A 14,747-nucleotide genomic window follows, 5' to 3' on the forward strand; every position below is an offset into this window, starting at 1 on the left:
AGACAGAGACACGCGGATCTCTGAGGCCAGCCTGGTCTACAGAGCAAGTTCTAGGACAGCCAGAGAAACCTTGTCTCAAAACAGCAACAACAACAAAAACTCTTGGCATCTGAACTGGAGTTGAGAAATGGGAAAGTAACATGAAGGATATTAGAGGAAGAACCTAACTATAGCTAGGCCGTCATTTAGTTGATGACGATGATGAAGCTTTAGGAAGTGGTCAGAGTGCATTAGACTAGCACTACTGTCGTCAGGTACGACATCCTCTTCACTTTGCCATAAGGAAGCAGAAGCTCTGAGGGCAGGAATCCTGCCCAAAGGCACAAAAGTAATGAAGTAGGGGCCCCAGATCCGTGCTCCTAGGCCTACGTTATGCTACATGTTAATGCCACTGAGATAAAACAGAGCACGCTATTTAAGCAGTAGTAGGAATGCTGACCACCTGACCTGGGAGTTTGCCATGAGACTGACTGGTCCTAGTTAACAAAATGCTCGGGTGATGAGACTTAGAATTCACTGTTGCTTTTTTCTCTTCATAGATATCCATCAATAGTCAAGGTAAGTTCCTGAGAAAAATCCTGTTAGCTTTACTTAAAATTTGCCTCACATGGCAATCTTTAAGTCCAGTACTGAGGAGGCTGAGGCAGGAGGATCCTTGGTTTAAAGGCAATCTGGACTACGTAGTGAAACCCTGTTTCAAAACAAATTACTCTGCCCATTGAGGTGTTTCCATTTAAATCCTGTTTTGCCCTAGCACACATTTTAGAGTAGAATTTGGTATAATGTAAACCGATGCTGTACCTGTGGCTTTAGTTTTGTGGGAGATTCTTTTTTCTTCTTGTGGCAGACTCTCAGGTTATCTCAGGGTATCTCCGGCTTACTTCTACTCCTAAGATAACCTTGAACAACATGATTCTTCTGCCTCTACCTTCTGAGTACTGGATTACAGGCTTGGGCCTCCACCCCACTGTATGCAATACTGAGAATCAGACTTAGTGCCTGGTGCTTTCTAGGCAAGCACCCTACCAGCTCAGCTACGTCCCCAGCCTCACAGGGGACGTTTATTGTATGCCCGTGTTTTTAATAGAAAACAGTACATGTGTATGGATCATAAGGGCAGGTCTTAACCAACATGATACTTAGGATGCTGATCTTCTGAAAATGGTTCACATCTAGTTGTCACACACAACTCATTCTGCTGGTGCTGCATGCTTTTGACCTGGCGTATGTGTGACTATCAATGCTTAGACAAGTCATGACCCTGTTTGTCAGATACTTGGTTGTAGTCCATATTGTTGTCCCTACAACCTTCTGTGAACCAGGTAAAATGATAGTCTTCACATAGTCCAGGAACTTATCCGAATCTTGGGCTTCACAAAGCATAGTTAGGGGGTTTGGGTTGGTATTTTTTACTTCGAAGGCTAGAGCAGCACAGAGGGACTGAAGAGGAAGAGTCTTTGTATTAGCTGTTCTCAGCTCTGGATCGCGATCCTTCAGAGGAGATGCCACACCAGGTGGGCGCCAACAAGAGATCAAAGTATAATCTCCCCAAAGCCAGCCCGGTGGAAGCCGTGAGTCTGTTGCACTTCCTTGCAGAGCAGAGTTGTGTACAGGAGTTTTTGAGGCCCCCAAACAGGTAGATCACTGCAAGGCCCCACCCCGTCATGGTTTGCCATCTTCCTGCATCATGGAGACCTGCTTTTAGCTGTCCTTCACTTCTGTAAATAGGCTATCATCTCTCAGACCTCTTGCAGCTAGGGAAAGGAATGGAATCTCAGGCAGGGGTCTCCTGACGCCTCAGTGGAGTAACCATAGCTCCATTGCCAGAGTCCTGGCTACCACTATATTGCTGTGCTCTGGTTGTCATAGCTATAGGGGAAGAGGCCAGGGATGAAATCTTGTTATGACCAGAAGGAAGAGCACCGTATAATAAGAAGGGAGTCTATATATGAAGATTCTAAGAATTTGATAGTCTCTATGCTTTACACCAGAACTATAGAATTAGCCTGACCCTTCTGTAATCCCAACACACAAAGGATTGTAAGTTTGATGTCAGCCTAAGCTACATAACTAGACTCTCCCACCCCCAAAAAAGCAAAAAATTGTAGGGTAGATGATATTCGGTGTAATTGTAAAACTGATCAAAAACAAAAACCAAAAAACCCACTGTTTTGTTTTTGTCCCTTTAGGAGAATATGAAGAAGCACTTAAGGTAATGTTTACTTCGTATTATTTTCAAGTATTTGAAAGATACTTATTAAAACCTAAACTCCCCTGGAAAGTACTAAGAATAAGCAGAATGACACCCATTGCTAGGACGTAGGTAAGTAGGGCAGGGACTCAGCAGCAGGCACTTCTAGTCATTGCCGGGCTTAGTGCCACCATCTTAAAAAGAAGCCCAAGGGAATGGAGAGATAGCTCAGGCATTAAGAGTACTAGCTGTTCTTCCAGGTTCTGAGTTCAATTCCCAGCAATCACCACATGGTGGCTCACAACCATCTGCAATGGGATCTGATGCCCTCCTCTGGCAGACAGAGCACTTAGACATGAAGAAGAAGGGAAGCAGCAGCAGCCCTGAGCATGGGGCGCGCTTCTGTAATCCCAGCACTCTGGAGGCCAAGGTGCCTGGACATCCAGTTCAAAGACAAGTTAGGCTGTGTAGCAAGATCGTGTCTCAAAACCAAAAAAAAAAAAAAAAAAAAAAAAAGGAGGTAGCAGGAGGATTGTTTAAGCCTGGTTTAGGGATAACTTGGGCAACAGAACAAAACCCAGTTTCAAATAAAATATATTTGTACAGGAAATTTTAGGTGATTTTTTTTTTTTTTTTTTTTTTTTCTTTTTTTTTTTTTTTTTTTTCGAGCTGGGGACCAACCAGGGCCTTGTGCTTGCTAGGCAAGCGCTACTCTACCACTGAGCTAAATCCCAACCCCTGTAGTTGATATTCTTGACAAGCATCAGGCTAGATATTAATAGAGGTTGACTATCCTTATCTAAAATGCTTGGAATGAGATATACTTCATAGTTTTTAAACTTGATTTTGGGATATTTGTACTTTTATAATGAGATATCTTAGAAATGGGTCCCAAGGCTAAATTTGAAATTTATTTGTCTCATATATACTTTTTATAGCCTAAAGGTAATTTTCTAGAGTATTCTTAGTATACAGTATTTTGTTACTACTGATCATAAAATGCTAGGTGCTAATTTTCCATGTGTGGCATCATGTCAACACCTCAAGGGTTAATAAGTTTAATTAAGTGTTCAGCCTCTTCACTTAGAAATGCAAACAAAAATTACAGCACAGTTCACCATACTTCTGCATTCCAGCACTTTGACATTTCATTTGGAAAAAGAGAACCATGATGTGTTTTCATTTTGTGACATGCTCTTGTAACACTTTTAGATGGCTAACATTAAGCAAGGAAATCAACTACAGATGCAAGTCCACGAAGGGTGCCATGTTGTAGATGAAGCGCTCCCCAAAACTGTAGTAGAAAAACAAGCAACTGCCAGGACAGGGAAGAAGCCACTCGCACATTATTCTTCGCTGGTAAGAGTCTTGGGATCAGATATGAAGACCACAGAGGAGCCTACAGCAGAGGTACGAGAGGATGGGCCTATCCGTCCAACTCTAACTTACATCTCATTGTCTCTTATATAACATTTGAATAGTCATCAAAGATTTGGGCAAGGAGGCTGGGGAAATAGCTTGAAAGCACAAGACCCTGAGTGTGATCCCCAAAGAGCTGGAAAGATGACTTACTGGGTAAAGAGTTGGTTTGCCAGAATGTACATGAGTTCAAATCCCCCCAGTTCACAGGCATAGTGTCATGTTGTAACCCTGATGTGTCTAATCCCAGTGCTCCTATGGCAAGATGGAAAGCAAGGACAGGAGAATCTCTGAAAGGTGACCGGCTAGCCACCTTGGCATGGCAGTAGTGAACAATAGACAGGGGCTCTAGTTCACACAGGTGGACGGTGAGAACCAACGCCCAGTGCTGTCCTCCGATTGCCACATATGTGCCCAGACTCACATAAAAGCCATGCGTCATACCTATGTGTAATCTCAGGACTGAAGAAGCAGAGACAGGAGAATCCTTGGGACTTACAGGACAGCCAGCATAGCCTAGTTGACTGTTTCCAGGCCACTGAGTTGAGTCTGCCTCAAAAGGTTTAAAAAAAAAAGTACCTAAGGGATAGCAGCCAAGCTCCACATGCACACACTGCATACTCCTGTACACACTGCATACTCATGCACACACTGCCTCCACATGCACACACTGCATACTCATGCACACTGCATACTCCTGTACACACTGCCTCCACATGCACACACTGCCTCCACATGCACACACTGCATACTCATGCACACACTGCATACTCATGCACACACACACTGGCCTCCACATGCACACACTGCCTCACATGCACACACTGCATACTCATTGCACACACTGCCCACATGCACACACTGCCATGCACACATGCATACTCATGCACACACTGCATACCATGCACACACTGTATCCACATGCACACACTGCATACTCATGCACACACTGCATACTCATGTACACACTGCATACTCATGCACACACTGCATACTGATGCAAACACTGCATACTCATGCACACACTGCACACCATGCACACACTGCATACCATGCACACACTGCATACTCATGCACACACTGCATACTCATTCACACACTGCATACTCATGCACACACTGCATACTCATGCACACACGGCATACTCATGCACACACTGCATACTCATGCACACACTGCATACTCATGCACACACTGCATACTCATGCACACACTGCATACACATGCACACACTGCATACTCATGCACACACTGCATACTCATGCACACACTGCATACTCATGCACACACTGCATACTCATGCACACACTGCCTCCACATGTACACACTGCATACTCATGCACACACTGCCTCCACATGCACACACTGCCTCCACATGCACACACTGCATACTCATGTACACAACAACTTGGGTAGGAAGGTGACCATCTGGATCTGAATTTTTGAAACTAGCAACCTTGATTTACTTCTAGAGAAAGGAAAGAAACTAGAATACATATTTTCATTTTCTTCTGTATTCTTTCTCAAAAACACAAAAATTTGTGTTACATGCTTTTGACATTTGGTAAAGAAATAATACATTTTAGAAAAATTTAGAAAAAGTAACTTCTTTTGTATTTTCTCCCAGGCATGTCCACCTGTTCCTTGTGACACAGACAAGCCTCAAGACAAGCCCCCAGACTGGTTCACAAGCTACCTGGAGATGGTGAGTGTCCTCTCTGACCTGAGTTTTAGCAGCACCGTCGGCACAGGTAGAAAACTGAACCCAGATGACTGCAGCCTCTGATGCAGGGGAGTGGCAGCTATGACTTCCAGACATAGAGCAGATCTGGTGAAGGAAGTTCTAACCTCTGCCTGAAGCGTCATAAAAAGAGACCACCCAGTTCTAAGTTTGTGAGGGAACAGACAGATCTCTGTCCTTGAGAAGGACAAGTTCACAGAATCATCCCAAGGAGGAAAGAGTCACTTCCATGAGAGGATGAGACCTGTTAATTACATTGCCGTGATTCCTCCAGTAGCCATTAGCCATGTCCTTAAGGTGCACCCAGAGACAGGGAAGGTCCATTTCTTCTCACTCTTCCTGGTGCTGGAACTGAGTTTCCCCTACCTTCTGTTCTGCACTGTAGTTCAGAGAACAAGTGGTGAAGGAAACGGTGGAGCAGCTTGAACAGAGGCTGCAGGAGAAGCTTGTCCTCCAGAGGCCGCCCTTCAGCCTCTCACCCTCAGAAGTCTCAATGCCTATTTCAGAGGAGGAAACCCTGTTTTTGCCGGAGAACCAGTTCAGCTGGCATATTGCTTGTAGCCACTGCCAAAAGAGGATCGTCGGTGTGCGCTACCAGTGTAGGTAAGCAGTTCCTGGGCAGAAGCGGTGGCCGACTGGCATTCTGGGAAGTTTAGGGGAAGCTGTGAGTCTTCTTTCTCCAGCCTTAGGCAGTGTGGCTTTGATTTAGAAGCACAAGCCACTCCTCATTACATCTTTTGTGGGCTTAGTGGGAACTATTCAGATACACATTTGGATTATCAGCATCAGGCCAAATTAGGTCACTAAGGATAGACCCCCTTGTTCAAGTTCAAAATGTTCTTGTATCTTACTTCTTTCCACAAACTTTCATGGAATAGGTGTGAGTGGGAGTTATCTTCTCATTTTACTAATGAGGAATTTAGGCCTCAGCGTCGCCTAGAGGCAATTAAAAGTCTCCACCCAGCTGGTAATGGAGCAAATGAAAGCTTAATCTGGGTCGTTCCTCTCTACTTCAGGGACTTCCTGCTGCGAAGTTTTTATTCTGTTGGTCTTTTCATACAGCCTCTGCCCATCCTACAACATTTGTGAAGATTGTGAAGCTGGACCTTACTCCCATGACACTAACCACGTTTTGCTAAAATTGCGGAGACCTGTTGTGATTTCCTCTGAATCATTTTTCTACTCAAAGTATCCCACTCCTCGTCTGCCTGCTGCTTTGGAACAAGTCAGGTAAAGCCATACTTGTGGCTGCTCATCCATTTGGCTTCTTGACACAAAGTACTGATGATGAAAATATTTGAGTGAGCTGAAGAGATATCTCATGGTAAGAGCACTGGCTGCTTTTGCCAAAGACCCTGGCTCACTTCCCAACATCCACTTTAGCAACTCACAACAATCTGTAATTCCAGTTCCAAGGGATCTGACACACGTTTCTGCCTTTGTGGGCATCAGACACAATGTGGTGCATATACATATTCAAGCAAACACTAATACACATGAATTAAAAGTAAATAAATCTTTTAAAAATCTGGCCAGCTGCCTTTAATCCCAGCACTCATAAGACAGAGGCAGGTAGATCTCTCTGTGAGTTTGAGGCCAACCTGTTACAGAGTGAGTTCCAGGACAGCCAGAGCTGCACACAGAGAAACCTTGTCTCAGGTGAGAAAAAATCAGATGTAATGCCCAGCACTCAGAACCGTCTTGAGTGTTAGGCCAGGCTAAGCTACATAGCGAGACAGTCTCATAACAAAAGAAAAGTGCGGTGGTAGTATATAGTATCACAAAATTATTAATAGTCTCTGTATTTTTGCTCCTTCTCAATTGATGTGTGATAATGAAACAGTTGTCTGAGACTCGTCAAATGGAAATGATGAGTAAATTAAGAGACTAGATGCTAACGTTGATGACGTGCATTCAGCCCAGCCTGCCTCAGGCTTTCTGTGTTTTAAGGCATTCATTCATTACCCCACAGGCTCCAAAAGCAGGTGGATAAGAATTTTGTGAAAGCAGAAAAGCAAAGGTTGCGGGCTGAGAAGAAACAGCGGAAGGCAGAGGTCAAAGAGCTTAAAAAGCAGCTGAAACTCCACCGGAAGATTCATTTGTGGAATTCAATCCATGGACTCCAGAGTCCCAAGTCGCCTTTGGGCCGACCTGAGAGCTTGCTGCAGTCTAACACCCTCATGTAAGTCCAGCGCCAGGGCAGGGATGTGGCCTCCAGTCCAGCTCTCTGAAACAGGGATTTTAGGTGTCCTTGCTTTCCCTGCTGTGCCTCCGAGCACCCACCTGTTTTAAGCTTCCCATTGTCTTCCGGGCTGGTTCAGGGGTTATTTTTGACCCTCAGCTTTGATGCCTCATTCAGAAAGCAAGAAACTAATAAGGCTTAGAACAGGGATAATTCAGACTTCTCTTTTCTGGAGGCAGTCTAGCAGGGTTGGAACCAAGGAGCAAATCTCCAGTTGTATTTATGAACACTTGCAGTTACCCTATATTTATGGACACTTATAATTACCCTTAGGCAGCATATCTTTGTTTTATGGCCTGGATTTGAATGAGTGTGTGTGTGTGTGCGTGTGTGCGTGTGTGCCTGTGTGTGTGTGTGTGTGCGCGCGCGCGCGCGTGCGTGCGTGCATGTGAGAGAGAGAGAGAGAGAGAAAGAGAGAGAGAGAGAGCGAGAGCGAGAGAGAGAGAGAGAGCGAGAGCAAGAATGCGTCAGGGCCTGTGTCCTTGACATGCGTGCTGATGGAGTCAGGTCTCTTCTTCGGCCTTTATGCATTCTGGGGATTGATCTCAGGTCTCTGGGCTTGCACGGCAAGCACCTTTTCCTGCTGAGCCTTCACACAGGCTCAGCCTAAATAGTGTTAGTAGTTAAGTCAAGTGGATTAGTACCCACTTATCTGGAGTCACAGTGTGGCACGTTCAGAGGCCATCACACCAGTGGCAAGTGACTAACCATCTGCATCTCTGTCCAGGCTTCCTTTGCAGCCCTGTGCCCCAGTTATGCCAACACTCAGTGCAGCATTCGTGGATGAGAATTTGCCTGATGGGACTCATCTTCAGCCAGGAACCAAGTTTATCAAACACTGGAGGATGAAAAACACAGGGACTGTGAAGTGGAACGCAGACACAAAGGTACGTTTCCCCAAATGTAAAAACGGGGATAGGTAGTAGCAGAAAGCACAGCTGACAAGCTTCTTCCTGTTCTTTCAGCTCAAGTTCATGTGGGGAAACTTGACTCTGGCTTCTACAGAGAAGAAGGATGTTTTGGTTCCCTGCTTGAAGGCTGGACACATTGGGGTGGTGTCTGTGGAGTTCATCGCCCCAACCTTGGAGGGGACATACACTTCGCATTGGCGTCTCTCTCACAAAGGCCAGCAGTTTGGGCCTCGGGTCTGGTGCAGTATCATAGTGGATCCTTTTCCTTCCTCTGAGAGCCCTGTTAACCTTGAAAGGGATGGGATTAGCTCAAGCAAAGCTGATGACTTCACCTGTGAGCAAGAGGTGAGCACTGAGCTGTTGACCCTACCACATTATTTCCTCAGTCATTAGGAACGTCGAGCTGTGGCACATGCCTGGAGTCCATGCACGCAGGAGGCTGAAACAAGAATATTGCAGGTTCAAGGCTAGCTCTTCTTAGGGACCAAGAGAGGGACCGGAATGTAAAAGAACTCACTGGTAGCTTGCTATTCTTGCAGATTTCCTGACAGTTTACTGTTTCTGAATTCCCATCACTGTGACAGAATACTGTATAGTTAACTTCTGAAGAGATAGGGCCGGTTGGGTCTCAATTTCAGAGATTCCTGTCTGATCAGGCAGCTCCAGTGCTTTCAGGCCTCTAGTTGGGGTATTGGGATGTACTGACAGAACATACAGCATAGCAAAAAAAAACAAAAACAAACCAAAAAACGCTACTCAGGCCCAAGATGACAAGAAAAAGAGGAAGGGACCAGACCTAAGGCTCTCATGTAAGGCTACACCTCAGAAAGATTGTCTAGTAATGCTTTGCTTCTAGGAAAGCTAAGCCTTTTCTTTCCTTCCTTTCTTCTTGGTTTTTCAAGACAAGGTTTCTCTGTGTAGCTTTGGCTGTCCTAGGACTTAGTCTGTTGACCAGGTCTCAAACTCACGGAGATCTACTTGCCTCTGCCTTCCAAGTGCAGGGATTAAAGGGATGCACTACCAACGCAGGCTCTAGGGGTCAGGCTTTTAACATACCAGATTTTGGGATACTTCTCCCTACAATACATTTTTATGCTGGTGTTTGGCCTAGTCCTCTAGGTGTTTACAAGCCTTAGGGTGCTTAGGCAGTCCCAGAGGGCTTTCGTCTGTGATGGTGCTTACTGCACCAGGAAAGAAAGGCAGCCTGGGCTTCTGGTAAACTGGTAGCTTCTCTCCTTCACACTCACCTCCTCTAGAGTATCCCTGAGCTCTAAGGACATCGTCACCTACTTGCTTGCTGCAGTCCGTTGTCACTTTTTTGTTAGTGGAACAGACTCTACTGTTTGAACTTAGAGCTAACCAGTGTTAATTTCCTGGTTTGGGCTAACTGTACTTTTATCAAGTTGTAGAGGATGGTGGGTGAAGGAACAGTGTGTGAACTCGTCACTGTTTCTGCAGCTTTTCTAGAAGTCCTAAATTAAATAAAAAAATGTTAATGTAAAGATTCTGCTGTGCTTTTATTTTAGGGATGACCTTATCAGCCTGGTGCTTGAGCTTTGTTGAGGTCCTAAAATATGTCCCAATTATTTGTCCCTATAGGAAGCTTTTCTTCTAGCTGAAGAAGAGATTCCATTGGGTGAGGTGACAAAGCAGACAGAAGGGACAGGATCCAGTGCCCCACAGAAGACACAACATGCTGCCAGTGAGAGGGAGCTCTACATTCCATCCGTGGACCTTCTGACTGCCCAGGTAAACACCGTTTTGAGGGACAAGGGCAGAAAGAGATGAGTACTGAGGAAAGAGCTTGCACCTTGTTATTGAGAAGGTGGCACAGCCATCATGGTTCTGGGGAGTTACAGATGGGCAGACTGGATTTAGCATCCAGTGAGGCATGGAGCAAGTTTCTAAACTGTTTTCTCCTGAGCTTGAAGCCAGGCTTGTGCTTCCCCACAGCTTCCCCTCCAGTGGTCTCAGAATCTTAGCCCACTTCACTTGCCCGCCCAAGTTTCCTCTCCCCCTGCCAGTTAGAGTTTGAGACACCAAATTCCCTTTAACTCTTCTAATCGCTTGGTTGAGGGGGACGTGAATTTGAACAATTGAATCCAGGCAATATGCAGGAAACCTGAAGGTCCAGTCATAAAAGAACATGGCTCCCACTTGTGCTGCAAATGCTCGTATTTGACCATCTCTTTTCCTAGGACCTGCTGTCCTTTGAACTGCTGGATATAAACATTGTTCAAGAACTGGAGAGAGTGCCACACAACACCCCTGTGGGTAAGACTGTTACTTCACTCATCTTGTTTAGGTGTTGGCATTACGGTCTGTGGCCCTAGAGGGCGAGGATTCCTCCCATGCTGTGACAGTGAAGTTATACCCATGGTCCATCTCCTCCTCTCCCTGTTGTCTATCAGTACCACAGTACAAGTGTGTGCAGGGCTGCCTTACTGTAAAGGGACCACTTCTTCATTTTTCTCCCTTTGTTCCTTTACTCATAGTTTTGTATCTTGGCTTTGACTTTCTAGGCTAGTTCCTTGTTTGTGGCCCAGCTTTGATCAGCCAGAGCTAGTTGCATTCCTGGTGAGCTAGAGAAGCTCTTCATGATGTGACAGGTGGTGGAGCTTATTTGGGTTTATTGTAACCCTGTAGGAAGCAAGAAACCTACAGAATGCTGCTTCTGGGACACTTGACTGTTACGATGTCATGCTCTCTCGGTTGATGGTTTCCTGTCTTCACTCTCCAGATATGACTCCCCGCATGTCTCCTCTGCCGCATGACAGCCCTTTAATAGAGAAGCCAGGCTTGGGGCAGATACAGGAAGAGAGTGAAGGGGCGGGATTGAAAGCATCTCCTGGTAAGGGGTTAAATGTCTGTAAAGCACGTACCTTCCCTTTCCATTCACACCTGTCCTCACACGTCCATTCCTCATCACCTTTACCTCAGCAAATCGATGTCGCGTAGCATCCCTTGCTCTCTAGTCTCATGAGAGCAGGAGCAGCTCTGCCCTCACCCAGGCTTAGGATGCACTGACTGGTGAAAGCTCCCAACTCTTCAGACACTAAGGGTAGACGGGCTTTGTGTGTCCTTCAGATTCCACTGTATTAGCAAAGAGAAAGGCCGAGACCCCCGCTTCAGTTGAAGAAACGGAGGAAGACCTGAGTGGGACCCAATTCGTGTGTGAGACTGTAATCCGATCCCTTACCTTGGATGCTGCTCCAGACCACAACCCTCCTTGCAGGCAGAGGTCCCCACAGAGTGAGTGTCCCCATATTTCCTTGCTGAGAGGGGAGGGAGGTTGATCTCAGTTGGCTTCTGACTATGCTGGCATTCTTACTAGAGCACCAAGAACAAAGAAGTCACCCTAACTCACTTCTGCCCTCTCCCAGGGGAATTACAGCTGTATTCCACAGAAGAACAGCAGCCTCTTATGCTGCCCGGATTCTGCAGAAAGGATTCTTCCTGTAAGTTGACAGGGCGCCTCAGCAGACACTTCCATTGGCAGCTGAGTCGTCTCCTTTCTCCCAAGGCAGCAATCTGAAAAGTGCAAGGCAACACAAGAATGCCAAACTGTTCCCAGAGTTAAATGCTTCCATAAAAACGCCTTCATGGTTCTGGAGAGTGGCTGTCAATAGAGAACTTGTCTTACAAGCTCAGGGAGCTCAGCTCCATTTCTTGAACTCACATAAAACCTCAGGTGTTGTGGCAGACCCTGTTGCAAAAATAAGGTAGATGGACAGACATTCTACAAACGCCTTTAATCTCAGGATTCAAGGTGCAGATGTAGGCACATCTGTCTTAAGTTTGAGGCCAGCTATGTAGTGAAACACCATTTCAAACAAAAGATGAGGGGATGGATTCTGGGGAACTACACTCAGTGTTGACCTCCTCTCTAGCCTTCATACAGTCTCATTTATCTACCTGCACACTTGTGCACAAGCATGCACAAGATCTTCAGAACAGACTGCTAGTATCAGACTGGTAGAGCCAGTTCTATATGTCTCAAAAACTGTCCAAAAAATTCAGTTTCTGGTACATCGTAACAAAATTACCAAATGTGAGGACTTGGGAAGATGGCTGGTGGGTAAGAGTCCTTACTCTGTAAACAAAGAGACCTGAGTTCCAGTCCTCAGTATCCACCTAAAAGCAAATCACAGCCTTGTCTACCTGTAACCCCAGCATCAGAGAACTGAGATAGGCAGATTCCCCAGAGCTCACTGCCAGCCAGCTTAGCCAAAATGGCCAGCTTTAAGTTGAGGGAGAGCCATGAGGAAGACACTTGATGTCCTCACCTGGCCTCCATGCACACATACATGTATAATGAGAATGCATCACACGTACCAAAGAAAAATGAAATTTGACCTGCATATACCTTTAAACATGATTTTCCTATTTTTGCTTAAAGTGAACACAAAAATGAATGCTTTTTTATCCGTACAAATAGCAGAAAGGTGTAGAAGGATAAACCAGTTGTTTAGTTACTGCAAGATAAAGGAAAGCAGGCCGACAACCTGAAGTGCTTACCACATGACTCCTTTTTCTGGCCCTGATAGCTAGCTCACCAGTTCTGATGAAGCTTTATCTCAGTCTTTTAACTTCCACAACAAAGAGAAAAAGAGGACGGTAGGATTCACATTGCTCATTGGTAGTCTGGCTGGTTCAGCCCACACACTTGTTTCTGTTGACTTCCCAGCTATTTGTTTTGGCATCATCTTGAAACAGTATAGTCATGGCTCCAGAAACAGCCCGTTCCTTTGGTTCTCTCCACTGTGCCCTTTGTGCTAACTCGTGATCCACAGGCTTTACCAAGTGAGAACAGCACTGACGTTTGCTGCCAAGCCACTTCCTTCACAGTGATTACTTTTATTCTTTAGTGAAATTTGCCTTGCCTGAAGAAGGACCACGTGGAGATGAGAGGGAGGAGATTGTCCACATTGCTGAGGAAGAAGCCGTTGAGGAAGAGGATGTCCAAGATGAAGAAGTTCAGAGTCAGTCTTCTGCTTCCTCTGAAGATTATATCATCATCCTGCCTGAGTGCTTTGATACCAGCCGCCCCCTGGGGGACTCCATGTACAGCTCTGCGCTCTCCCAGCCAGGCCTGGAGCGAGGGGCTGAAGGTGAACCTGGGATCGAGTCTGGGCAGGAACCAGCTGAGGCTAGAGAGAGACTCCAGGAAAGGGAGAGCCAGCCAAAGGAGCAGAGCATCAATGACATCCTCACGACCTCACAGCCTCTGGACACGGTGCCTTTAGTCCCAGAAGTGGCAGAACTTCCAGCAGCACTGTCCAGGTACTGCTCAGCACCCAGCCACCTTGTTCTCCAGAGCTGGAATGACCAGCTTCACCTCAAACCTTTCTTTTTCTACAATCTAAACTTAGATGAATTCAGATTTCTCAGCATTTGTAAATTTGAAGTTTAAACAAATGTTTGTTTTAGTTGACCTTCCCTGAGCATAGTCTGTCTACTGATTTTTTTTTTTTTTTTTTTGGAGTTGAGGACCGAACCCAGGGCCTTGCTCTTGCCAGGCAAGCGCTCTACCACTGAGCTAAATCCCCAACCCTTGTCTACTGATTTTTTTTATAACTAAGAGAAAAATCTTTAAATATAAACATCTCTGGATCTTCCCTTTCCGTTTTGTTTCTTAAATTGAATGAATGTAACAAAAACATACATAAGGATTTGTCAGTTAGCTCCATGTTAGAGCATTTGCCTGAAGAGCATGAGGGCCTGGGCTCAACAGAAAAGCTCTCCTCTTCCATGTGCCAACAAGCAGAGAACAGTTATGAAATTAAATAACTTACAGATCTATACCACAAACCCAGAGAGAAAGAATGTAAGTCTCTAATGCATCTGAGCCACTGTCTCGCCTACTAGTATTAGAAAATGTGGGAGCCCTGACTATAATACAAAATGCTCAGGAAGGGGGAGGTGGCCTGAATGAAGCCGGTTTCTCTAGCTGGATTGTGGCTAAAGAAATCAGAGTGGAATGCAGTCCTTCTGACCACACTGCCAAATTCACATGTGATGGGATCAGAAAGGTGAAGCCCACAGAATCCAGCACTGCTGCACTGTTTACTGTTCTCATACCACTGCTTTTCAACTTAGCTCCAATACTCTTTCTTTCTAAAGGAGCGCCCCTTGTGGACAGTATGAGGCACCACGAGTGGATTCACCAATTACCATCCAAGAAGTTCCCCCAGTCCCTGATCACGTCAGAGGAGGTAATGCCACGCTTGATCTTCACCTCCC

General features: G+C 45.7%; 1 protein-coding gene across 2 annotated transcripts in view; it reads left to right on the forward strand.

Annotated features, from left to right (window-relative positions):
* Positions 1-14,747, forward strand: part of Nbr1 (NBR1 autophagy cargo receptor) — a 28,038-nt gene that overhangs the window by 7,875 nt on the left and 5,416 nt on the right. For both annotated transcript variants that reach the window (XM_032914457.1, XM_032914458.1), the window contains 16 exons: positions 540-558; positions 2,190-2,212; positions 3,404-3,601; positions 5,238-5,315; positions 5,737-5,954; positions 6,414-6,581; positions 7,324-7,533; positions 8,321-8,480; positions 8,559-8,849; positions 10,104-10,253; positions 10,703-10,778; positions 11,245-11,355; positions 11,592-11,756; positions 11,888-11,962; positions 13,373-13,787; positions 14,628-14,719. In XM_032914457.1, the coding sequence (XP_032770348.1) occupies positions 540-558; positions 2,190-2,212; positions 3,404-3,601; positions 5,238-5,315; positions 5,737-5,954; positions 6,414-6,581; positions 7,324-7,533; positions 8,321-8,480; positions 8,559-8,849; positions 10,104-10,253; positions 10,703-10,778; positions 11,245-11,355; positions 11,592-11,756; positions 11,888-11,962; positions 13,373-13,787; positions 14,628-14,719 (2,449 nt within the window). The remainder of the gene's footprint in view (positions 1-539; positions 559-2,189; positions 2,213-3,403; positions 3,602-5,237; positions 5,316-5,736; positions 5,955-6,413; positions 6,582-7,323; positions 7,534-8,320; positions 8,481-8,558; positions 8,850-10,103; positions 10,254-10,702; positions 10,779-11,244; positions 11,356-11,591; positions 11,757-11,887; positions 11,963-13,372; positions 13,788-14,627; positions 14,720-14,747) is intronic.

Source organism: Rattus rattus, chromosome 9, assembly GCF_011064425.1.
Source record: "Rattus rattus isolate New Zealand chromosome 9, Rrattus_CSIRO_v1, whole genome shotgun sequence".
NCBI classification, from domain to species: domain Eukaryota; kingdom Metazoa; phylum Chordata; class Mammalia; order Rodentia; family Muridae; genus Rattus; species Rattus rattus.